Genomic DNA, 26,582 nt, shown 5'->3' with positions numbered 1-26,582 from the left:
CAGACTGGTGACCTTTTGGTTTTCAGGCCAGCGCTCAATCCGCTGAGCCACACCAGCCAGGGCTCAGAGGAAAATCTAAAAACAAAACAAAACTAAAAATAAAAAAAATAAATAAAAAAGGAAAACCTTAGGCAATTACTCAGCGCCACTAACTCGGTGGAACTTGAATTCCAAACTGTTTCCTCAACACCGTGCAGCAACAAAAACCTCTGCCTCCCGGCCGCCGGGTCTTCCTGGGCTCCTTGGAGCCTCCCAGTTGAAACTGCCCATGCCCAGTTTAGTAGTTGCCAAGAACTTGAGAAGAATTTGTCTCTATGGCCCCTTCCTCTCCAGAATTTTCCCTCTTGATTTTTAGCTTTTCTGGTAGCCTCCAACTCTGACCAGGAAAACTGGTCAGAGCTCCTCTGTGGATAAAAAGGGGCTTCTAGGGAAAATCATTTCACAGGCTGATCACAAATTCCTAACTGGGCAGGTCATGGTGGGTGGTCACACCCCAGGCAAATAACTGCTTTAGAAAAAGGCCTGTCTGCCCTGGCTGGCGTGGCTCAGTGGATTGAGTGCCAGCCTTTGAATCAAAGGGTCGCTGGTTTCGTTCCCAGTCAGGGCACATGCCTGGGCTGTGGGCCAGGTCCCTAGTTGGGGGCGGGGTGCACAAGAGGCAACCCCGTGTTGATGTTTCTCTCCTCTTTCTTCCTCCCTTCCCCTCTAAAAATAAATAAATAAATAACCTTAAAAAAAAGAAGAAGAAAGAAAAAGGCCTAGCTTTTTTTTTTTTTTTAAGACCCCATCTCCCAACATACCAAAAGGCTTATCTTTGCCTTAAGCAAGCCCTGTCTGTTGTTCTTGACCTTCAGGTTCACATACCTTCAGGCGTCCCTTCGGAGAGCACATAGTAATCTTATCAACTGCCCCAGTCCAATCCCTGCCTTGCTTTCACCTGCCATCCTGTAATCTTCCTTCCGTTCCCCCAGCTGTAAATGCAGAAAAGCAGCAGCAAACTGTCAGTTCTTGGGAGTATTTTTCTCAGTCTTGAGAGCTTGCTTCTAGGTATAGCCTCTGTTTTGATCAGATAACTTGGGGCTTTGTTTTTTAGATTTTATTTTCTTTTAATTTAAATCGTTTTGTTGTTCAATTATAGTTGTCTGTATTTTCTCCAATAGGTTTTTATAAAAATTCTTTATGCATTTGGACGTTCTTACACTGTCACCTCCTAGGGGGCAGTACTCTCGGGGAAAATCTGCTCCGAGGGGTCCCTCGCCTCATCCGCTCCTTTTCTCTCAAAGGTCGTTTCCTCCCCGGCGTCTGTCTGGTTTTGATCGCTCTCTAACCACTGCGTTTCTTATGTTGTCCTTAGTCTACAAGCACTCTTGGCCAGGGAGTTAGACTATGTCAACATAAGAAACTCCAAAACTACAGAGAATTTTTATGAGTGTATTTGATCCAAACTGACAACAATTGCTGGGAAGGAAAATCTCAATGAGTTGAGAACATGCTGCAGAGAATGGACATTTTGCAGCTCATCTTACGCACCAGGATGAAAGGAGAAGCTGTAAGGAGGGTTTCTTGAAATTCACTGATGGTGGATTCAGGGGGCGGGAGGAAGCAAAGGAGGGGCAACCTCTGGGACAGGGGGAAGAGGAAACAGAGGCGCACACTTTCTTTTACATCAGCGGGTGCGGGCCAGTTAACCATGAACATTCACAACAGAGAGATGGCGCCTGGGCGACAAGATAAAAAAATACTGGTGGTCTCCAGGGGCAGCTGTGGCCTGAGGGGTTTAGAGAAGGAGATTACGCTGATACGCTGACATTTCAAAGGTACGTAAAAAGACAATGCTTAAGGGAAAGACTGGCCCTGTCCTGGCCTGGACAGGACCACCTGCCAGGATCAGCTCTTGGTTAAGAATTTTTATGTCCGGACCCTCCTATGTGGTTATTTTCCGCCTCCCTTGACCTTGTCGGGTTTAGGAGGTGGCCCCTTTTATATGAGCTATCCTGCCATTCCCAGAATTCATGAGCTGACATGTTTGTGTTTATATTCTGTTTCCCGTCTTGTTCATAAACGCCCGGGGACTTTCTCGGTCCTCACTGTTGGGTCCCCCGTGCCCACAGCTCACACAGTAGTGCCTAATGAGTACTGAAGGAGCAAATAAATGAATCTCATGCCTCAAAATCCCAGCCGACCAGTCTGTCCTTCTGCTGCTTGTCCCAGCCGCCAGATTAATTTTTCTCAAGCAGAGTGGCCACAGGTCCCGTCACCGAGCACCCAAAACACCCCCGTAGGAAGGTTGGCAGGGCAGGGACACTGGGCACTCTGTTCTTTAATGGCACAGGGCTCGGGGTCCTCTCTGGGCAAGTCACAGGTGACTTCCTGAGGATCTTTAGGGCGACTGACATAGCTGCTCACCCCTCCTTGGGGGCCCCTCTGCTCAACTTGTCCCTTCCCTTCCAGCCACCCTTCAAGAACCATAAAACGGCCACAGGACTTGACCCGGGCCTGCCCGAGCCTCATCTAGGGTCTGGGTATTTGGTTCTCAGAAACTCCGCTTCAGCGAAGACAGTCGGAACAGAAAGTGACCCTCAGCAGGAGGGAGGGAAAGGGCCTGGGACCGGAAAAGAGAAAATAGTACTTGCTTTTGTAGACACTTCTCAGAGACGGAACTGGGCAGTACCGCCCCAAACGTCACAGGAGCCCACTGCAGCCCAGGGGGACAATGTCATCCCCGCCTTCTTGACCAAAACACACACACACACACCGGCCTCAGCAATCCCAGCTCTGCTGTGCACCAGTGACAGATGGCGAATGAAGGGTCTGAGAGGGGCCCACGTCAGTCGGGAGAAGCAATACCACTGGCATCAGGCTGCCTTCCCCTCACTTGACAGATGAGGAAACTGAGGCCCATAGAGGGAGAGAGATGAGGATGCCCGATCGCCGTACCTCAGTTTCCCCTTCTGTCACATGAATCGTGGCTGCAAGTCCCCCCTCCTGTTACATTCCGGGTTCAAATCCTCGCATCTTCCTGGAGCACCCACTATGTGCACGGCACATCCCAGGCAACACTGGGGCCGTGGGCAAACGCACAGCACTGTCCTGGTTAGAGAACAGTGCGTTTGGGGCCCCTTTAAAATCCAGGTGTCTGGGGGGCAGAGGAGGGGGCTGTGCCTTCCAAGGGCAGAGAGACTCCCTAAAGACACAGAGAACCTGGAGGAGGCAGAAGGTGACGAATGCAGGTCATGAAACTGCCTTGGCAGCCGGTGAGAAAAGGACAAGGAATTTGGGAGAAGGGAGGTCTGCAGAGGAGTAAAGAGCGAAGGGGAGGCTGAGGGAATTCTTGGAGGTGGGTCCCCGCGACTCTGCCAAGCAGGAGGCCAGGGAGCTCTGGGAGAGCATTTTCCGCCCAAAGCTGAGAGGAGGCTGTTTCTCCAGGGCCCAGTGGAGGACGGGAGTTTTGGCCGAGCTCAGTCCACCGAGGGGGAAAGGAAGGGAACAGAGGGGTTTCGATGTCTGACCCTGTTCTTTGCATCCATGCTCTCAGCAAGCCCACAGGGAGCAGAGAGGGGGCTCAGAGTAGAAAGGCCTCATGCCCCCCATTCTGAGAAGCCCTCCTTCTGCCTCACCCACCCTCCCAGCCTCAGTCCACATGTGTGAGAGCAGCAGGTGTCATTGCCCCTCACTAGGACCTTGGTATAGTCCTCACCAAAGACAAAGACAACCTCTTGTGTTTCGTTGGCAATCGCACCAGGCCCAGCACAGACAGTGAGTGAATACGCCAGTGAAGCCAGGCAGGAGACTGCTCGTTAAGCACCAGCTTGATGTCTTTCATTCATTCACTCAACAAATCTTTACTGAGAATTTCACAGGTGTCAGGCTGGCGTGGTGCCAGGTGTAATGGTGAATGGTGTAGACATAATCCAGCCCCTATCACCACATGGCCTGGTAGGCAGTGGGCTCTAAGTGGAAGAGGAAGACAGAATCCTTGACCACGTCCTTGACTGCTCAGTCTCTGGCCTTTGTTTCATCTGCCCAGCAAACTTCCCATTCCCTTCTTATCACTATTTATAAAGGATTTTCCCAATTCCACTGCTAGGATTATATCCTAAGAACCCTGAAACACCAATCCAAAAGAACCCATGCACCCCAATGTTCACAGCAGCAAAATTTACAAGAGCCAAGTGCTACAAGCAACCTAAGTGCCCATCAGTAAATGAATGGATCCAAAAACTATGGTACATTTACACAATGGAATACTACGCAGCAGAAAGAAAGAAGGAGCTCCTACGCTTTGCAACAGCATGGATGGAACTGGAAAGCATTATGCTGAGTGAAATAAGCCAGGTAGTGAAAAACAAATACCATATGATCTCACCTTTAACAGGAACCTAAATAACAGAACAAATAAACAAACAAGCAAAATATAACCAAAGACACTGAAATAGAGAACAGGCTGACAGGGACCAGAGGGGAGAGGGGAGGGAATTTCAGGGGAAAACGGGAAGGGTTTACAGAAACTAGTATAAAGGACACATGGACAAAAACTAAGGGTGAGGGATGGAAAGAGGAGGGAGGTGGGGAGCACTGGAGGGGGTGAGCTGGGATGGGAGTAAAAGACAGAATACTGTACTTGAACAATTAAAATAAATAATTTTTTAAAAGGATTTTCCTACACCTCTGGCCATGTGAGTGGGTGCAAAGCTCACTCTTGGCCAGTAAAAGTGGCCACCTCCCTGGCCACAGTGATCAGGGTCCTCCCCTGAAATACGCGAAGTGTTCTCTCTCTGTTGACATCGCTAAGCTGGGGCTGCCAATGGCTGTGTCTGCTACCACGAGAAGACCTTTCTACTGCAGGCAAGAACGGACAGCATACGAGAGGTGCAGAGGCAACATGGAAGGAGAAGTGAGTCCTAGTGGTGCTGACCAGCCAGTCCCAGTCCCCAAGTTCCTAAGACTCTTCTTTGGCTTTGATCGTTTGCAGGCACATCCCCTGGCTTGTTTGCACTGGGTTCTGTCCTTGTGGCCGAAAGAATCCTGATAAACTCACAACCCCACATTCTGGAGCCGGGAGCCAGGGCCTTGCCCCATCCCGCCCCTCCTCCCTCAATCTGGAACACTGGCTCATTTTCCTTATGCCCCTGGGGCCAGTGTTCCGGGATCCCCTCTGACCCCCAGAGCCTTTAGGGGCTTTCTGGGCCTGCTGCAGCCTCTGGGCCCCACCCCAAGCTCCTAGGGGCTTCCTCACTCATGCAGGTAACAAGCACTTGTGAAGCACTGCACTGCAGGGAAATCAGACAGTATGCCCTCCTGACGTTTACAGGGAAACCAAGATGCAGAACTCACAAAGCCATCCGTGGCAAGGTTGCAGGCAACACACAAGGGTGCGAAACAGAAGACGTCACGGCTAATGTACACTGCGTGGCTGCAGGCGCAGGTGTTGGCTGGAAACCGGTTTTCCAGACAACTGTAGCAGGACAGGAATCTTTCTGATGTGTGACCCATTCTTCCTTGCCTCTCAAGACATCTGGGTCACCATCCTGGAAATGTGTTCCTATGTTCAGAGGCCACTGGTATTTTTACTTTTTGTTTTAAACTTATTGAACTTATTGGAGTGACATTGGTTAATAAAATTAGAAAGGTTTCAGGTGTGCGAGTCCGTGATACACCATCTGAACACTGTACTGTGTGTTCCCCGCCCCAAGGCACCTGGGTGTCAAAGCGATCTGCTCCTCATCCAGCGAACCATCTCCTCCCTGCCTGCTGATGGAGGAGGTGCCACCTTTCATTCCCCATCTGCTGTAAGGTACACGCAATGCTTTGGTGGAGTCACGAGGCTGAACGCAGAGGCCGTCTGGCTGCCTCTCAGGAGCAAAGCTCTCAGCTGTCCCTGCCGCTTCCTGGGACTCAGCCCAGCAGCAGAGGCAGCCAGAGGTCTGACCTCGGATAAGACGGCTGCTCTCCATTACAAGCTGAAGACATCATGCTGAAGGCAGCGCAGAGGAAGTAAATTCTAGCACAGTTCCTGGCTCGCAGCACACTCTCAACAAGTATCTGCTGAATGAGGCACGTCAAAACCATGAAAGGCCTGAGCAGAGACAAGAACAAGCTGGGTGTTCCAAGTTGCGGGAACAGCAGGAGCAAAGGCTGGGCACCCAGCAACCAGTTTGGCTCAGTTCCTACAGAGCTGGGGACTAGGGGCCAGCTGGGGAGCCCTGGGGACCAGAGATTGGGTCCAGAGGGTACAGCAGGGTGGCCTCCAGCCGCTGAGCCTCTCCCGAAGTCAGCCACCCCTCCCCGCAGAGGCAAGGGGTCATCCCAGGGAGAGTCAGAAGCCGCCCACAGGGCTGCCAGCCAAGAGGAGCAGCTGTTTTCAATGAGCAGCTTGGCCCTGAGGCCAAGCCTAGAAACGTCCCTGAGTCAGCAGAAGCTGCCAGCCCCGCCCTGCTGAGAGGCCAATCCTGGGGACTCGGCACCCCACCCTGCATCACCTCTGCTAAAAACTGTCCATGTCCAGGCACGCACAGAGAATTGCATGTGGGGGGGATGGTATCCCTTCTGTGGAGGGCAGGGGAGTCACATGACAGTGAGGCCCCAATACCCTGTCCAACTGTCCAATATTTCCACCAAAACCATGGACTGTGTGTGTTTTCCCATACCCTCCTCCCCCACCCCCAACAGCCCCTCCTTCTCAGCCAGTGCAAACTACCGTCCCTCCCACCGTGGATGGCTTAAAGTACCTGTGACTAAAACCAAACAAATGGCCCCATTTGGGCTCTGCTGCTTACATGTATAGTGTGTGTGTTTGTGTGTGTGCGCGTGTGTGTCTTTCTTTCTCCAGCTGCAGGGAGCTTCCTTGATCGTTCATATCTAGAGATGCTCTTTGCCCCGCTTAAAATGCACATTTGGCAATTGTGATATACTGTGTCCCAAGCAAATTCTGGCAGGGAATAGATTCAGGGTGGGCTTATCACCTCCACCTAATAAATGCAAGAGAAGGGGACTGTGATGGGAGTGCTGAGGAACGGAAATTCCTGTGAATTCAGAAAGACAACCCTAACCCTCCCTAGGCTCCATCTGGTCCCCCGGGCCCCCAGGTGTGCTCGGCTCAGTGCAGCTGGCCCCTGGGCGTGTCCGGAACACAATCTTCACCTGCCTTGGGTCTTCTCTTGGACTGAACTGTATTCAATCTCACTCCCTGGTGCTTTTATATTCTCAGACTAAAACCTTTCTGGCCTGTCCTTTGCCGGGGGTCATCCTACAAGATGGGTCACAACAGATCTTGCCTCTAACCCCTGGCCTGACCCCGGCACCTTCCGCTCTCAGGAAGTCCCACAGCCTCGCTCCCCTGCCCTTTTTCTATGTCCCTACCTCATCTGAACATCCTAGGAGCGGACACATCTTGACCTCCCTTCCTCCTTTACCCTGTCCCAGGACATGAGGCGCTCCGACCGCCCTGTCCTCTGGGTCTTCGCAGCCGCTGGGGCGACCCTCCGCGCAGCGCACCCCGACCTCGGCCACTTGCCCTGCCGCCAGGTGCACGCCGCACTTGGGCACAGCACCCCCTCCGCGAGCGCCCCTGCCCAGTGCACCCCCACCTCCGCGCTGACCCTCCCCGACGTGCCTCCCGCTACCCCGCCGCACAATCTCCGCGAGGTCCCCACCCCCACCCCACCCCGCCCCGTTCCCGACAAGCCCTCTCCACCCGCCCCGCAGCGCTCGGGTGCAGAGCCTCCCCGTTGGCCCTGAAGTCGCCGGACTCCTCAACCCGGCTCTGCTAACTCCCTGTCCCCTCGGCCCCCGCCGTCGTCTGCCAGCTCCCAGCCAAAATAAACAGCCCGAAGCCACTTCCTTCCCCGGGGGCAACTTTCACAGGGACGGCGGGCTCCGGTCGCGTCCGGAAGTGGCTTTTTGAGCCAGCACAATCCAACCTCCCTGACCCCGCGCGCAGGGCAGGACGCGGCCGTCCGGACTGGAGCTGGGCCCGGCTCCACCGTCGCCGCTGGCGGGAAGCGCGCGTGGGTGGGGGCTTGCACACGCCCCGGCGCAGCAGTCACCTGCAGCTGGGAGTGGGCCCCTGCGGGCCCCTGATGGCCTCTGCTGAACCCGCTAGTTTTACGTATACGAGGGAGGGAGGGAGTCGGGGGCAGATTACTCCACAGTGTCTGTGAAAAGAGAGGCCGCGGGGGCGACAACCCCAGCACCCCGTTAGGTGGTCCATACCTGGGTGAATGAGAATGAATTAATGAGTAAGGAACGTTAAAGACACCAGACAAATTTAGAAGAATAATTTTTTTTAAAGTTAGTTTTGACAATGTAGCTGCAGAGGTGCTAGGGCAGGAATGGGGGGCAGCGGTGTAATTTAAAGCCGAATAAAACATGTCGCCCTGCTCACTGCAGAGTCAACAAAAATGAAAAAATTTTTGAGGCTTTTGTGTATTTTCCAATTTTCCACAGTGAAATCAAAACTATTTCTAAATGTTACTACCCACTCACAAAAAGAAGTGTGCAGAGAATTGTACTGAAATGGAATAATTTGTTTGTGAGAAACTGAGGTTTCAAGAATAAACATTCAGTTCACCAGATACATTGTATGAACAATTTCTAGTGACAGCCTTTCACATAACAGAAGGGAAGGGTCGGGACCCCCACCTCCCCGCACAGGAGGTGCTCCGTGGCCAAGCACCCTGCGGACCAGGTCTCTCCTCCGCCTCTTCCTACCACCTGGCGTCACAGTGAATGTTTGCCCAGGGACAGAATGAACAACTGAGAGATCTCAGAATTTATCTTGTCACTCTCTATCATGTGGACACGGAAGCACGGAAGGGTTCAGGACGCCTCCGCCGAGACTCATACGATGGGAACTGTGCCCTTCTCATTGGCAGTGAAACGTGTCCCCGTCCTGAGCAGCATCGTGCCGGCAACGGCCGACGGGAGTGAGCCACGTGACCAGTTGTCATGTGCCAGGAATGAGGAGGGGAGTTCAAGGTCATTACACCAGTAGGACAAGCCTGAACCGGGGCTGTCCCGGGCAAACTGGGACACATGTATGGCCACCCTGCACTTACACAAAGAGACAGATCAAAGTTTATCATGACACAGGTTCAAGTTTACCACATGCTTACTAGGTACCAGGCACTGGGTTTCCAAGGCTTTCTCTTTAATCCTCTTGCTAACCCGAATAGCGACGCTCAGAAGTAGGTAAAACTCCATCTGGCAGCTAAGGAGACTGATAACAAAGAACTGAGAGATTCAACATCTCGATGACGCTGCCCATCAGGGGCAGAGTCAGACGGGGGCCAGGAAGACTGGCTGCAGAGCTGAGCTCCAAACAAGTGTTCCGGGTACTTGAACCCATAACCCACAGGCAACTTGTATTTGGCCTTCACAGTGTGTGGAAGAAAAGTGAGCCAACATTTAAAACTGCACAGATTTCACATAGAAAGTCTGTATTTCCAGCTTCGCTTCAAAATATTGAGAGGCCTGACCACACTGAGCCCAGGTGCCTGCAGGGAGCCAGTCACAGCTCCTGGGAGGTGCTGCTCACCTAGGCGGGGGCTCACCAGCCTGCCAGGGTCCCCACTCATCCCTTTTGTACCCCACACCCCAACCCTGAGGTGGAAGGGGAGTGGCCACATATTATACCTGCACATTGTTCTCATCAGAGTACAGAAACAGTCTTCCACATTCTTACTTTATAGAGATGGTATCCTCATCTCTATAATGAATGACCAGAGGGCTGTGCCTCTTTCAAACTGAAAAAAAGGGGGGGGGGATGAGGTAGGGGTGAGTTCCTCTAAATGAGGTTCCACTGCCCTGCCACCAGGGTCCCTGTGACACGCTGCGTTCCTTTCATGAAGTGTGACCAAGACACAGCACAATATGATCCCGAGACAGCAGAACACATTTCATAACGAGCTTCTGCTCTACTCGCTGGAAAGTCCCCAACTTTCGGACTTGGTGACATCTGAGGGTAACTTGTTTGGGTTGAAGAGCAAACCATGGCCCTCTCTGGAGTTAACTGCACTTAGAATCTTTTTTGCTAGGGAACCTCAGGCGCTCCCTAAAACTGTATGCCAAAAATTAAACACCTGCTGACTTCTGCGATGACAGGCCAATGGGCCCTACCTGCCTGCACCTTCTCCAGAGGGAGGCACCGTGGTGGAGACTTGCTCTTGAATCTGGACCCACCCTTTGTGGGCCCTGGGCTGGCTGCCTCGCTTCTGCAAGCCTCACTTTTGGAAGGATGTTAATTAAGACCCGTTTCATGGGTTTCTGGAGGATTAAGCGAGAAAACGCTGGAAGATGCCCTGTAGCCAGTAAGCACTCAGTAATGGAAGGTCATTAGCGGTTCTGATATTTAAGCAAGACCCTCTGTCGGGACTGGGGCCCTGAGCTCGAGAATCCGCCTCACAGCACCGAGCCTGGGAACCGGGCTTAGCAGACACTGCAGTTGGATGAGAGAAAACTACAAGAGGAAATAAGGCCAAGGACTTGAGTGTTTAAGCTGCTCTTCAGAAGAATTCAAAGAAAAATAAATCTATGGTACAGATGTGGAGTCTCCCCCCCTTCCCGTGGGTGCCTGGTCCCTGGTAAGTGTCATTTGTTTCTGGCCTCTGAACATTTGAACCCTCCTCAGGTGCGGCTGGAAGGAAGCTGCAAGGAGCAAGGGCCACAGACTGTGGCGGGGCTTCTGGGAGGGCAGAGCCGCCTGCCGTGTGCTGTGCACCCAGCACATTCTGGTTCTGCAGAAATAAACTCCAAGGGCAGTCACAGAGGGGAAACGAGGTCACAGAATATGCGGCTGGAAGGGAGAGTGTGAAAGGAGTTGGGGTAATGCCTGTGCTGCTTGGCAGCTGCAAAGGAGGAGGAGGAGGAGGAGGAGGAGGAGGAGGAGGAGGAGGAGGAGGACAGCAGCTTCAGCTTCGGCTTTGAGGGAACCTCGCGGGGATTCAGGCAGACAGGGGTAGTGGGGCCCAGGGGAGCGGGGCTGAGAATCCGATCTAGCCTAGGAGTTCAGATCTGATTCTGCCCCCCCAACCTAAGTGAGTTTAGGGGACTCAAACTACTTTCTTAGCTGTAAACTGAATTATAAAATACCCTCCCTAACTCTTCACAGGCTCCTGGTGAGATCTACAAGAATACTGACATGATCCTTTTAGGATCTCTCTCCCCCATTCAGTGCTTCCTTGAGAGCAGAAGCTACGTCTTATCCACTTGTCTCCCCAGTTCAGTGCATTCAGCAGGTGCTCAATACATGCGTGTTGAACTGAGCTGGACCACGGGAAGTGGAAAGGCAAGCTGCCTTGTGTCCTATGGGCTAGGGTTTAACAACCTCTAAATTATACCCTCCTCTAAAAACAGATCTACATATGGACAATGAAAAGAAGGGAAACATGAAATTATTTCTTGAGCCAGGAGGTTGGGATTATATGTAACTTTCTATTATATTATTATAATCTTTCTAGAGTAAATAAAACTGAAGAAAGAGGGACGCAGGGGGCATCTGAAGATCCTTGAAGCCAACAAAAGCTCGCTGCATTGCCCACAGAACCCACCTCTGCTCTCGTTTGGTGAGTTCATCTTGCTTTGGCCCTGAACAGCCACAAAGGGTCACACACACACACACAGCACCATGTAACATCACAACAGACGTGACCTACAAAGGCACGCCAGTGCTGGTGCGCCAGTCCCCCCCTTCTCACTCCCCCCCTCAATCTTTTTCTGATGTCTTCCATATATTTGTGGGGCCATAGAAAAGGCTGCCCCCCCACCATCACTGCTCCTCCCTCTCTGACATCGATTAGAAGTTAGTCGCACAGTTAGGAGAGCTCAGGCCCCAGACACAGGCTGGGCTTGAACTCCGGCTCCTGGATGAGTCACTCGGCCCCTTCAGGCCTCAGCGTCCTCATCTGCTGAGTGGAGACACTCTCGTGTCTGCCGCACGCAAGAGTCACAGAGCCCCGGGCACGGTGCCATCCCGGGCACACCGGCCCACCACCTAAGCTCTTGGTAGACATGGTCCCAACAGGCAGCCCTTCTGGAGGGGAACTTGGTCCCAGAATCCACTTCTTAGGAATTTAAGGAAATAATTAAGAATCAGTGGACTTTGGGTGACAGTAATGTGTCACTGTAAATTCATTGATTACAAAAAATGTGCCACCCCATTGGAGGGGTGCCAATAATGGGATTATATGGGAAATCTCTACTTTCCTCTTAATTTTGCTGTGAATCTAAAACTGCTCTTTAAAAAGTCTTATTAAAAGAGAAGTAGATGGAAATACAAGAGAAAAAAGAATCTACGCAAAGACTTAGCTATTACACAGCATTATCCGCAATAGCAGTGACTGGGGGAATGAATGTCTAATGGTACGGAGCTGAGTAAACTGAGAGATACTCACACAATGGAAGGCTGATAGGATGCAGACAATAGAAATTAATTTATAAAAGAGCATTTAGATGTGGGTAGAGGTTCAGTTTGATTTTTAACACCTGAAAGTACAGTATGACATCATTTCTATTTTCTCTTAAATCATGTGACGTCTGAAAAGACAGTTTTGCATTCTTGTTCTTGAACCTGGGTGTCCAAATCCACGGGGGAGCTTGTCCGCCACGTGAGTGCCCAGGCCCCACAGCAGACCCACTGAATCGAATCTCAGGGTAAAGGAGTATCTGGACTGTAAACAAGATTCTGATGCACACCAGAGTTCCAGAGCCTCTACGCATGCCTACGAGTTAACAGCAGTTACCACTGACTTACGGCACGCTGGTGATTTCATCTTCTTCTCTTTGTATTTTCTACAATTAATATATTTGGTAATTAGCCCTGGCTGGTGTGGCTCAGTGGACTAAATGCCAGCCTGAGAACCAAAGGGTCACCAGTCTGGGTTGCAGGCCAGGTCCCCAGTAAGGGGTGCGTGAGAGGCAACCACACACTGGTATTTCTCTCGTTCTCCTTCCCTTCCACTCTCTCTAAAATAAAATAAATAAAATATTTTTAAAAATATGTTTGGTAATAAAAAGAGGTAGGACCTAAATGTCCAACAAGGGGTCAGTCATGGTGCATTGGCACAGTGGAGTCCTCCATGGCCCGTGCGAGCACCCGGTGGAGATTCACTGAGGACACACTGGATGTGAGAGAAGGACGTTCCAAACCAGAAGGAAAACACCTATGTCACATCTCACACAGGGAGAGGGAGGGGGTGGAGAGGGCACACAATTTGGAAGGATCTTCTCCAAAATGTTTGCGGTGGCTTTTTTTTTTGTGGTGAAATTTCAGGTAATTTTTCTTTATTTCGTTACTTATTATTTGAATTGGATACTACGAATAGGTGTCCTTTTTTACTGGCCTGAGAAATATGTATTCTTATCCTGAAGAAAATAAGTCTGTAACACTGTCTTTTCGTAGCCTCATTCAGGTTCATTACCTGAAGCACCCACCAGGTCAGATGCGCTGCTGAGGGCCTAGGGGAGAAAGAAGGGCCACACAGACAGCTGGGGGTGCATGGTGGGGTGAACACTGGCCCTCCATGAAGGGGATAACCCAGAGGGCTTCTCCAAAAGGGCTGACCCCAAAGGGCTTTGTGAACTTCACCAGAGAGGCTAAGAGTATGGAAGAGAACAAGGGATAAAAAAAGATACTCTGATTACAGGCCAAGATTAAAATGAAGGAGAGAATTCTAGAAGCAGCAAGAGATAAGGGGACTGTCACCTACAAAGGAGTTCCCATCAGACTGTCAGCAGATTCCTCAAAAGAGACCTTACAGGCAAGAAGGGGCTGGAAAGAAGTATTCCAAGTCATGAAATCCAAAGACCTACATCCAAGATTGCTCTATCCAGCAAAGCTTTCATTTAGAATAGAAGGACAGATAAAGTGCTTCTCAGATAAGATCAAATTCAAGGAGTTCATCATCACCAAGACCTTATTATATGAAATGTTAAAGGGACTTACCTAAGAAAAAGAAGATAAAAAAGATGAACAGCGAAAGGACAGCAAACTCACAGTTATTAAGAACCACACCTAAAACAAAAGCAAACTAAGAGGACAGCTAGATCAGGAACATAACCATAGAAATGAAGAAATGAAACATGGAGGGTTAGCAACAGGGGAGTGGGAGAAGGAGAAGTGGGGAGAAGGTACAGAAAATAAGTAGCATAGACGGTAGGTAGAAAGTAGGGGGGAGGGCAAGAATAGTAGGAGAAATATAGAATCTAAAGAACTTGAGACACGTGGTCATAAACTAAAGGGGGGAATGGTGGGGGAGGGGGTGTGCAGGGTAGAGGGGAATGAAGGGGGGAAATAGAACTGTAATGGCATAACCAATAAAATATATATTTTAAAAAAGATACTCTGAAATAAAAATTTTAAATGAATAACAAACAAGGGAAAGATATTTGTAACACATATGGCAAGAAACTCATATAAGCCCATAAGAAAAATATAGACCCTGATCACCATAAGGTGGTAAGCCCTACAGAGATAAAATAATCAAAGATTTAAACAGATGGCTCACAAAGAAGAAATACCTGTGTCTACTTAGCCTGTGGAAAATGTTTAAGAGTGTTTGGAATACTAATACTGTTCTTATTTGCTGAATCTGAGTGTTGGTTACGTGGGTGTGTTCACACTGATGTTTTTCTTCCTCTCTTTCTCCTTTCCTTCCCCTCCCTCTGGAATTAATAAAGGGGGAAAAATTAAAATATTTTAAAGATTTTATTTACTTACTTTTAGAGAGAGGGGAAGGAAGGGAGAAAAAGAGGAGAGAAACATCAATATACAGGAGATACATGGATCTGTTGCCTCTCCCACACCCCCTACTGGGGACCTGGCCTGCGACCCAGGCATGTGCCCTGACTGGGAATAGAACAGGTGACCTTTCAGTCTGTAGGCTGGGGCTCAATCCACTGAACCACAGCAGCCAGTGCAAGAATTAAAATTTTGTAAAGCAAGAGATGTATAAACACAGAATAGAGATGGGTGGTGGGTGCGGGCAGAACAGAGAGGGAGACAGGAGAGAAGCACATGAGCAGACAGCACAGGCATTCCTCAGTCATATCGGGTTCAGGTCCAGACCACGGCAATAAAGCGAGTCACAGGCATTTTTGGGTTTCCCCGTGCATGTAACAGTTATGCTTACACCATTCTGTACTCTATTAAGCATGCAATAGCATTACGTCTAAGAAAATGTACTGTACGTACCTTAATTTAAAAATACTGTCTTGCTAAAAATGCTAACCACCCCTCGAGTCTGCAGTGAATCTCCGCTGTTTCGGTGTGGAGGGTCTCACCCAAATGTCAGTGTCTGCTGGCTGATCGGGTGGTGGCTGCTGAAGGTCAGGGTGGCTGTGGCAATGTCTTAAAATGAGACAACAAGGAAGCCCACGGTGCCCCCTGGAAGCCTCCTTCCATGACTGGTTTCTCTCTGTAGCAAGCATACCAAATGTTTGATAGCATTTGGGCCACAGAGAACAAGTTTCAAAATTGAAGGCAATCCTCTCAAACTCTGCCACTGTTTTATCTGCTAAGTTTATGTAATATTCACTTTTTTATGTGTGATCATCTAAATCTTTTCTTGTCCCCTGAACGATCTCCACAACATCTTCACCAGTAGATTCTATGCACAGGAAGGAGCGCCTCATCTTTACTCTTTAAGCAGGAGGTTGAAGCCATTCCCTCACGTCTTCAGGTTTCTCTTTTAGGTCTTTGCTATTTCCAACCCATCTGCAGGTACGGCCCTCACTGAAGTCTGGAAACCTGACCGTCATCCATGAGGATTAGAATCAACTTCCTCCAAGCTGTTCTTAAGGGCGTCTAGAACGCTGAATCCTTTCCAGAAAGTTTTCAATTTACTTTGCCCAGATCCATCAGAGTTCTTATGTACGGCAGCTACAGCCTTACAAAATGCATTTCTTAAATATTAAGGTGTGAAAAGTTGAAAGTTTCTCCTTGACCCATAGACAGCAGGGTAGACGTGTGCTACCAGGTATGAACAACAATAATTTCATTGAACATCTCCATCAGAGCTCTTGGGTGGCCAGGTGCATTGTTAGTAATATTCTGAAAGAAATCTTTTTTCCCTCTGAGCAGTAGGTCTCAACAGTGGGCTTAAAACATTCAGTAAACCATGTTGTAAATAGACGTGCTGTCATCCAGGCTTTTAGAGAAATTGACTGATTTTTTTAGAGAGACAGAGAGAGAAATATCAATCTGTTGTTCCAGTCACGCATTCATCAGTTGTTTCCTTGTATGTGCCTTCACCAGGGATCAAACCCATAACACTGGCATATCGAGACTATGCTCTAACCAACTGAGCTACCCAGCCAGAGCTGTCATCCAGGGTTTGTGGCTCCATTTATATGGCAAAGCAGAGCAGATTTGGCATAACTGTGAAGGGCCCTAGGGTTTTCAGAACGGTGAATGAGCACTGGCTTTAACAAAAAGTCACCAGCTGCACTAGCCTCTGATAAGAGAGGCAGCCTGTCCTTTACAGATTTGAAGCCAGGCATTGGCTTCTCTCTTATATATGAAAGTCATAAATAGCATCTTCTTTCAATATAAGGCTGTTTCACCTGCACTGAAAACCTGTTTGGTGTAGCCACCTTCATTAATGATCCCACCTAGATCTTCTGGATAACTTGCTGCAGCTTCTACATCAGCACTGCTGCTTCTTTTGTTAGAGAAACAGCTTATTTTCTCAAACCTCATGAACCGACCTCTCCTAGCTTCAAACTTTTCTTGTGCAGCTTCCTCACTTCTCGAAGCCTTCACAGAAATGAAAAGAATTAGAGCCTTTCCTGGGATGAGGCTTTGGCTCAAGGGAGTGTTGTGGCTGGTTTTTTGATCTTCTCTCCAAACCACTAAAACTTTCTCTGCATCAGCAATAAGACCGTTTTACTTTGTTATCATTTGTTCTCAAGAACTATCCTTTGCATCTGCAACTTGGCTGACAATTTGGTGCAAGAGGCCTAACCTCTGGCCTGTGTCATTTTGGGCCTTTAATATGCCTTCTTCGCTAACTTAATCATTTCTAGCTTTTGATTTAAAGTGAGAGACCCGTCACTGTTCCTTTCCCTTGAACACTTAAAAGGTCATTGTAGTATTAATTAGTGTAACTTCAATATTGTTGTGCCTTAGGAAAAGGGAACCTGAGGGGTGCGGGGGAGGGGAGACAGGAAGAGAGAGAGAGAGAGAAACAGCTAGTGGGTGGAGCAGTCGGAACACACACAACCTTTACGGATTAAGTTCTCCTTCCATGGAAATAGTCTGTGGTGCCCCAAGGCAATTACAATAGTAATATTAAAGGTCACTCTGATGACAGATCACCATAACAAATTAGCAAAAATAAAAAAAGTTTGAAGTACTGTGAGAATCACCAAGACGAGAACTACAGTGACATGAAGTGAGAAAATGCTGTTGGCAGAATGCCCCCCACTGCGTACGTGATCCTCAGCTTCTTTGGCTCAGTTGGGTAATACTGACCCCAGTGAGTTTCGTGCGCTCAGTAAATAGTCACGGAGTCTCCAGTCCTCATTTGTTGCCTGATATTACACAGACATGTCATAAAGTTCTTAAAACAGAGCAAGTCCACCCTGCACCCCTCGCTTTTCTCATTTGTACTCCAGCCTCACCCGCATGCACTGCCATCCCTTGCCCATAGAGTTTTGTGTCCTGCTGCTCTCTAAGCGTAAGCTCATGTTATGGTATGGGAGTCCTCTCCCGAGGCCTCCTCTGTCAACGCCCGGCTGATCAGTGCAGAAGGAAGAAGCTTGCGTGCGGGAGGCTGTCCAAGGGAAGAGCTCCGAACCAGCGAGCACCCTGAACGAGAGCTTCTTCAAGAGAACATGCTCTAAGGCTGAGCCTCCTGCAAAGGCCTGCAAGGGAGGGAGCCCAACACCCACTTGTCCTTTAACTTTTTTTTTAATGTACTGATTATAGAGAGAGGAAGCAAAAGGGAAGAGAGAGAGAGCAGCACTCACTCATTGTTCCTCTCACTGGTGCACCCACTGGTTGCCTCTTGTACGTGCCCTGACAGGAGATCAAACCTGCAACCTTGGCGTGTTGGGACGCTGCTCCAACACTGCTCTAACCAACTGAGCTACCAGCGTCAGGGCTCCAACTCGTCCTTTACAACAGGAGCCCTGGCCGGTGTGGCTCAGTGGACTGAGCACTGATGTATAAACTTAAAAGTCGCTGGTTCTGGGCTGCGGGCCAGGCCCCCAGTGGGGGGCAGGTGAGAGACAACCACACAATGTTTCTCTCCCTCTCTTTCTCCCTCCCTTCCCCTCTCTAAAAAAGTAAATAAATAAAATTTAAAGACAAAAAGGCCAAGCAACTATTATAGTTTGAAGAGATTAAAGAGCCATGATGCCACTTTGGACCCTGGATAGTTGTTTAAAAAGAAAACATGGGGTCACACCAGAAAATCCTGCCCTCAGCGACCACGCCTGGCTGCAAGGCTGTTTCCTGTTGAACAGCCACTGCCCCAGGATGGTCTGACTCAGGGTGTTCTCTCAGGTCAGACAGGTAATCGACCCTACACTCTCCATTTTGGGGAATTGCTCTCCAAATACAAGCTGTGGGAAGGCAGGAAGCACTCCTGATTTGTTCCCCAAACACCAGATACCATGCCCAGCACACTGGCAGCGCTCGGGAACATAAACAGTTCACTGAATGAATGAGTGAACGCCAGCGACCAGGCAGGCATCTTCACCCAACTGATACTGGGTGCATATTATGTAAGACTGCCCTGTGGTCATGAACTTCCTTCTCAGACATCTTCCTATGGACTGACATTAGCTGTGCATTTGCTGCCTAGGAAGCCACGTACACTGTCTGTCCAGTTAAGGTATCTCACTTTGCTTAGCTGTGCTTTTCTCGTCAGACATTTAGATGGTTTCCAATTTCTTTTGCAACCACAAGGAGCACTTCTATGAACTTTTTTTCCCCTGCAGGATGCATGCCTTATGAATTCCCAAAAGTGGAATTAGGAAGTCAAAGGCTGCGAAGTGCCACATATCTGGTTTCTGACATATCGTCTGAGACCAGATCCTGAGAGACTGAAGCAGTTTGCAGGCCCCCGTCCCACATCCCGGTGCTCACGCCGCTCCGCCGAGATCAGGCTTTCTGTTTTCTCGGGTTTAACTATGTATTTAGAGAAAGTTACATCTTTAACTCCTAGAGATCTTTGCACTTTCTAGACAACTTTCCATCTGAGTTTCCTCAAAGGTGATCAGCTACAGTTGAAATCAAAATTTTTAATTATTTTAAAAAATTATTTCACTGTTGTTCAATGACAGTCGCCCGCATTCACCTCCCCACAGCCCTCCCCGCCTCCCTCCCCTGCTTCCACCCCCCTTGGTTTTGTCCACGTCCTTTATTGTTGTTCCTGAAAACCCTTCTCCCCTCCCCCGCGCTATCCCTCCCTAAAATTTTAAATTATAATCCAGTTGTCCAATAACTATAAAAGGAAAGATTCCTTTCCCCATTAGTGTGTTTTTTCTGGTGTGTCTCACATTAACTTCTTATAACAGCTGAAGTCTACTGGGATTTATTTCAGCCCATTGGACTATGTTCTGTGTATTCAATGCCATATGTTTTTTATGATTGTGACATCATCTGAAACTCTGGAAGGATGACTCTCCTCACTGCCTTTCTACTGCAAAGAAAAAATTCTCATCACAGGGAAAAAATATTTGGTAACTATGTGAGGTGATGGCTGTTGACCTGTGACCATCGTTCCGTAATATATCATATCAAAGCATTCTGTTATGCATTTAAGCTAATAAATGTTATATGTTAATTATATCCCAATAAAACTGGGGCGGGGGAGCTCCTTGGAACACTTTATTTGGTCTTTTCTTTCTTTTTCTTTTTTTTTTTTTAAGATTTTATTTATTTATCTTTAGAGGGTAAGGGAAGGAGAGAGGCAGAGAAACATCAATGTATGGTTGCCTCTCATGCGTCCCCTGCTGGGAACTGGCCTGCAACCCAGGCATGTGCCCTGACTGGGAATCGAACCGCAATACTCTGGTTTGCAGGCCCGCGCTCAATCCACTGAGCTACACCAGCCAGGGCCATATTTTTCTTTTTTTTGTTTCAATAAATATTTACTATGCCCTGACTGGTGGGGTGTTATCCCACAAAGCAAAGGGCCATCCACTCAATTCTGACTCAGGGCATGCGCCTCGGTTGCAGGTTCGGTCCCTGGTCAGGATGCAAGGCAACCGACCAATGTTTCTCTCTCCCTCTCATTCTCTTTCCCTCCTTCCCCACTTCTAAAAATAAATAATAAAATCTTAAATAAATACATAAATATTTCTTAGATGGCACTGTGACCAAGGCACTGTGCTGGGACCTGTGCAGGAATGGAAGGGAGGAAGGGGCTCCAGCAGGCGGGTGACGGCGATGAAGTGCCAGAGGAGCTCTGAAAAGAAAGACTTGCCTGGATCGTGGGCCCGGTCCCCATTGGGGGCACCTGCGAGGGGCCACCCACTGATGTCTCTCTCTCTTTCTTTCTCTCTCCCTTGGACTCTAAAAATAAATACAACCTTTACAAAACATTACGGCTCCACGGATCCTGACCCGGTTTCCATATCCAGAGGGCCGGGAGCGGGAACACTCCTGGCCACGCCCACTCCTGCCTCAGTCTACACTGGGAGCGTGGCATCGGCTGCCCCTCCATTCCACTCGCTGAGGGTGCTGGGGAAGACTGGGAAACTGGTTCTGCGTGTCTCCCTAGAGGACCTCCAAGCCCACCACAGAAGCTTCTCACCATGTCCTCTTGGTGGTAATCCTGGAGAAACAAGGGGAGACCCCCCCTTATTTCTGGGGTTTATCCACAAATGACATCTGGGTGCTTGTCACTCCTCAGCCCACTTAATCCCACAAAGCAGTGATCAGGACCCCTTGGAACGGGCAGGTGCAGCCAGGGAGCAAGAGGGGAAGGGCATCTCGGGCAGGGGGACCGCCGTGTGCAAAGGCCTAGAGGTGGGAGGCAGCGGTTCAGGGAGGATGGCACAGACGGTGCTGATGAGAAGGCGTGGGGTGGGGTGGGGGGCAGCGACCTGGGGAGAAGCTGAGATTCCACAGCCAAAATCATCCTCTACCAGCACCACCAGAGCTGTGGGTGCAGAAGGCAAGTCGGAGAAACTGCTCTGGGGGAGGGGCGGGGCTGAGGCGGAGAGCAAGGGCCCAGCTGAGCAGGGTGGGCAGGGCTGCACAGTCAAGGAGCTAGGGAGAGCAGACCCAGAAGTCCAAAGAAGAGGGAAGGAACCATCCATTGAAGCTCCCTATGGGCCCACGGTCAAGTTCAGTGAGCCACCCCCATCTGTCTCCTAAAGGGCTGGAGCTGCCTGATGCTGGCAGGTCCCCGGGGCCACAGATGCCTTCATCCAGTCCGCCTGTTCACTGACACCACCCCCAACTGAGGAGTAAGGGGCATGTGCAGGGCGCGGGCAAGCTCTCAGAGCTGCGGCCCCCCCCCCCCCCCGCCCCGCGACGGCCCATCCCACCCAGACTCACAGGATCCAGTCGAAGGAAGGAGCCCCTCCCCATCTCATGAAGGATTAAACAGGAAGAGACACTTTCTCTCAGCAAAGCCCAGGCCCTCCAAGGGCAGGGACCCCCACTGGAGGTGTGTGTGGGGGGGATGCCAAGGTGGACTCCACAGAGCAGGCCCCGGTCATCCCTGCACTCAGCACTGCGCAGACTCAGTAGACATCCACGGACTGAAGGAGGGAACATATGCATCCCCGACCTCAGGAGGCTGGGGTGCTGGGCTGGGCCTGGCTCCTTCTCCATCAGGCCCCTTCCGTCACTCAATCCACGGCCTCCTCAGGGTGGGCACCTCACATACCTTGGGGACACTTAGCAAGGCTTGGGCCCTGCCTCTTGGGCCCACTGAACTGGGGGAGAGGCAAGGGCCCAGGCAGCCAAATGTAACAGAGCCGCCCCCTCTACACTGTTCCTGGAGTTCCTCTCAGGGGGACACAGCAAGAGATGCTGCAGGGGGCTTAGAGCTACGGGGAAAGCCCATAAAGCAGATTCTCCAGCCCTTCCTAGCACATGCCCTCGAAGTGCTTAATTTTAGGCTCAGCGACCACACCTGGGTTCGAATGCAGCTTTTACCACTTTCAAGTGGTGTGGTGGTGGTCTTGAGCAAACAGTTTCACCATCTGGTGTGCTGCCCGTGTGTAGAGTGGTAACACCCTCGTAGGGCAGCGAGGTGTGGAAAGGCCCTGCCAGAATGTGCAGCGGGCGCCGATTTAATGCTTAAGTTAGTGGTGAATGCAAACGAACACCCTTCTGAGAATTTCCAGGTACTTCTGAAATCATCTCATCAGCCCAAATCACTCTACCATGAAGTCATCAGAAAGTCAAGATTCTCTCTCGAATAAACAGGGGTCAAGACCAGGGCTTCCCCTTCCCCTGCCTGCACCCTCACCTTGCCCAAGTGGACCTGGGGGGGGGGGGTGGAGGGAGGCAGGTGTGAGGAAGGATGTTAGCACCAACCCTAGCTCAGGTGGGCACCACCCCTGCCCTGGCAGCTCACAGAAGGGGACTTGGGTTGGAGTAAGGAAGACCAACTACTGGGGGAGGTGCAGGCAGTTTGGGGGGCTGACTCCGGCGGCAGCAGCAAGTACCTGATGCCTTTCAGGAGGAACGCCTCCCTCCCCGGCCTTTAGACAGCAGACTCTGTCCTCACAGGGAGATTTCCCAGGTGTCCCCACTCCTCCACCTGCATTCCTGGAGCTCCCAGCAACTCTCCAATCTGCGCCTCACTCCTCCGCTCGGAAACCTGCAGGGATTCTTCAGGGACCCCCACTGCCAGCTGGCAAGTCGCTCCCCCATTCTGGCTTCTTTCGCTCAAGGTTCCCCCCAAACCTACCCCACTCAGGAACTCTCCACCCCAGCCTAGCCAGTTGCCACATGACCCCCAGAACAGCCCAGCCCACCTTCCGGGCCTCGCCCTCTCTAGTCCCCTCCCTGCCTCTGCAAAGCCTGGTCCCACCCAGCCTCCCTCCAGGGAGCCCTGCTGAACCTTCACCCCAGTTTCTCCCGCCTCCAGACACTAAGTATGCGCAGCCCCCGATTTCCACGTATTAGTTGTGTGACCCAAAGTAAATGATGAAAATCCTCTTTTGCCTCCATTTTCTTATTTGCAAAATGGGCCCAGCAAGGCCTCCTTCCTTGGGTTCGTATCAGGATTAAATGAGAAACTGCACACGAGGAACCGAGCATGGCTCCTGGCCGCGAGCAGGCACCCCTGCAGTGGAACCCTACCTCCCCGCCCTGCGCGGTGGTGGGCCGTGTCTCATCCCCCCACGACGTCTCCTTTTCTCCAAGGATGCACCTTACAGTTTTCTGTACCTCCCATCCTCCTCAAGTCCTTGGCTCAGCACTGAACAGTGAATGCTGTTCAAAAACACAGTCACTTAGCCCTGACTGGTGCGGCTCAGGGGTTGGACATCATCCCCACAAAGCAAGATCTTGTCAGTTTGATTCCCAGTCAGGGCACATGCCTGGGGTGCAGGTTTGGTCCCCCATTGCTGGGGTATATGCCAGTGCGAGAGGCAACCCATCAATGTTTCTTTCCCTGTCTCCCTCCTTTCCCCTCTTCTCTAAAAATAAATTAATAAAGTATTTTTTTTTACAGTGCAGTCACTTAACAAATTAACTAAAAAAGGCTTCCAGCCACGGGCACTGGGGATCATCCCGTGGAGGTGGAGAAAAGATGGGCTCTGCCAGCCCATGCCAGGCAGGCACTGCGGCCCTGCCAAGCCGAGGGGCGCTGCGGTGCTCCATCCTCTCATCTCACTGGAAGCCACCCAGCAGCACCCCTGTCCCCAGGGTGTTCCACCCCAGCAGCGGCGACCCCAACAGCAATAGCCTGCTAAGCCAAGTCCTAGCTCCCACAAGCATTTCCTGGGGCCAAATGGGGCTGTTCGGATCGTGGTGCTGCTAAGCTCTTCCCAGCGACCACCTAATTTACCAGGTACAGCCGGATGAGGAAGGAATTCAGCCTGGAGGAGGAGCACTCTGGAGAGAGGATACAATGACGTGCAGGGGCGACCCGGTAGGATTTCACCCTCCTCTTCCCCGTAACTGCTGCCATGGAGACCAGGCCACCCCACCCCACCCCTAAGCTTCTTCAATGGGGGCAGCGAGGGATGCACTGCCACTGGGAAGTGGGGGCCCCAAGGGCAGAGACACAGCCTGAGGGAGAGCAGGGGCCGGGAGGAGACCAGGAGGCAGAGGGGGCAACTCCAGGTGACCTCCCTAACAGGGCCTCTCACTAGACATTTCCAGGTCCCTCTGTCAAAAGCTCCCCAGAGGAGAAAGGCCGGGTCAGCGCTCTGGCCACGACTCCCCCAGGGCCTAGCTTTGAAATGCGCCCTGGTTCTCTGGACCCGCCTTGCTCCTCCTCCAGGCTCCCCCGTTGCCTGCCTTCTGGGTTCCTTCACAGAGGAGCCAGACACAGGCAGGGGTGATGGAGGCAGGGGAGCCAGCGAGCCCCGCCAGCAGTGGCTGGGGAGTTAGGGACCTGGGTGGTGTTGGTCCACATTCAATTCCAGGTGGATCTGAAATTCAGCAGGGTGGGGCTATGCCTGGTGTGAACAGACCTCTACCTCGCCCATCGGCAAACCGGGGGCAGACAGTGTTTTGGTGGCGACAGTCACATTTGCTGTGGGGGCCAGCCCAGCAAGCAGTGGCCATGGGGCTGTCTGGACTTTGCATAAAATTGCAAACACTGCACTGACTGTCCCCTCTCACTCACCCCCATCCCCAAATTAAAAGTAAAGCAAGCCAGAGCTGGGCCGGCACTGGGCTGTAATTACCGCACTCCCCAGCAATTCCAGCTTTAACTCATGCCAGTCCCCCAGGAAGTGGGTCTTTCCCTGCAACGCTCAGAATCTTGGTGAGGGGTCCGTCTTTCCCCACACTTCATTGTCACCCTTTTGAAAGAGCAGCAGAAAGAAAAGGCACAGCTTAAGATTTTGGGGTTTTGTTAGCTGGTTTTTTGCATCTTGAGCAGCTCTTTGGCTGCCCAAGATCTGTCTACTCTGGAGTGGTGCCAGTTTGGTCAGAGGCGCCCAAACAAAACACACACACACACACACACACACACACACACACACACGCTCTGTCCAGCCTGTTGCTGCATCCTGGTGGCACAAAACTGGCCCACAGATCTCTGTCCAAGCAGTGAGGATGCCGCATGCCACAAGCTGCCCTTAAAGACCAAGTGTGGAGAAGAAAATTATAAGCACCCCGAGATTCCAGGAAGGCACACAAGCCTCTACGAATCACTAAAAAACAATCATAACCCATCAGTCCTGGGGAGAAGCAAGAAGAACGGACTGGAGTCTACTGGATGGAGCCTTCGGTTCGTGCGGGCACGCCCCGCAGGTCCAGGAGCTGGGTGGTCCGGGAAGGCCGGAGCGGGGGTCCTCCCGGAGCCCGCCCTCTTCCTCTGAGGCTCTTCGAGACCCTCGGGCTCCCCTCCCCCGCTGCCCGCCACATCTGGTTCCACTCAGGTCCTCCCCCACCTCCAGGCACGCTCCTCCCCCTATCCTCCCCGCTTTCAGAAAAGCAGAGACGATTTTTAAAAACCCAGTCACACACACGTACACGCAGAGGGGGTGAAGGGAAAGGAGGGAAAAGTTGAGAAGGGAGGCCCGCTTCCCGGTGTTACCTCCCGCCAGGCCCCCGAAGTTGGCCAAGTTGGCAGCGCCTTACCCGGGAGAGCGACGGTGTCCCCGGGGGGGCCGGGGCGGCCCAAGTGCAGACCCCCGAGAAGCAGGACACAGCGCAGCAGGTGACGAAGCCAGGGTGCGGGGGCTGGCCAGCAGGGCTCCATGCCCGCAGCACGCCACTCAGGGGATACGGGGACCGAGGGCGCACGGGCGCGGTGTGCCGTGGCAGTCGGGCGCTGGGATGTGATGACCGTGCGCAAGGGGCAGCGTCTTCCTCCGGGTCGGGACGAAGAGATGCCTCCCGGGGAGAGGAGGAGAGGAGAAGAGGAGGGAAGGAGGCAGGCCAGGAGGAGGGAGGGCAGGGGGGAGGAGCGCAGAACCCAGGAGGAGGGTGTGAGGGGCAGAGGGGAAGGGAAGTGGGCAGCTTGGGAGGGGAGGGGGGAGGCGTGGGGCTGGGGCTTGAGAAAGGGAGGGGAGGTGGAGAGGAGGATCCACCGGTCGAGGAGGGCCCCGGCGTGCACGCTATCCAGCTCTGTTTCCTTCTCTCTCCCTGCCTCGCCTTCCCTCTCTTCTCCGCCCGGGCCCGGAGCCCCAGACGCTGCGTCACAGCTCCCCGGCTGGCTTGGGCGGGGAAGCAACTGCAAAACTTTCCGCACACTTCGCGGCGTGGCCGGACGTGGGCTGCGAGGCCTGGCTGGGCGGGGGTGGGGGTGGCGCGCAGCTGACCCTGGCGGCCACACTCGGGCCGCTGGCGCCCCCTCTATCCAGCCTTTTTTCCGCGGACCTCTCTAGCCACGGAGCATCCGCTACCTTCACGCCTGGGAGGATCCCTCCTCCGGTCTGGTGGGGAAGGGGCGGGGCCCAGAGCTCGACCACCGGAACGAAAATTGGGGGAAGGG

At 51.6% G+C, this 26,582-nt stretch overlaps 1 protein-coding gene across 2 annotated transcripts in view; it reads right to left on the bottom strand.

Annotated features, from left to right (window-relative positions):
* The window catches only part of MRC2 (mannose receptor C type 2), a 53,208-nt gene extending 26,923 nt beyond the window's left edge, over positions 1–26,285 (bottom strand). For both annotated transcript variants that reach the window (XM_037163688.2, XM_037163689.2), the window contains exon 1: positions 25,727–26,285. In XM_037163688.2, coding sequence (XP_037019583.2) covers positions 25,727–25,847 — 121 coding nt within the window. In that variant the 5' untranslated portion in view covers positions 25,848–26,285. The remainder of the gene's footprint in view (positions 1–25,726) is intronic.
* Positions 26,286–26,582: the final 297 nt, after the last annotated feature.

This window comes from Artibeus jamaicensis, unplaced genomic scaffold (genome assembly GCF_021234435.1).
Source record: "Artibeus jamaicensis isolate MK-2021 breed Jamaican fruit bat unplaced genomic scaffold, CSHL_Jam_final contig_1998, whole genome shotgun sequence".
Classification (NCBI taxonomy): Eukaryota; Metazoa; Chordata; class Mammalia; order Chiroptera; family Phyllostomidae; genus Artibeus; species Artibeus jamaicensis.
The sequence above is the reverse complement of the archived record's forward strand: the minus strand, read 5'-3'. Positions and strand labels throughout refer to the sequence as shown.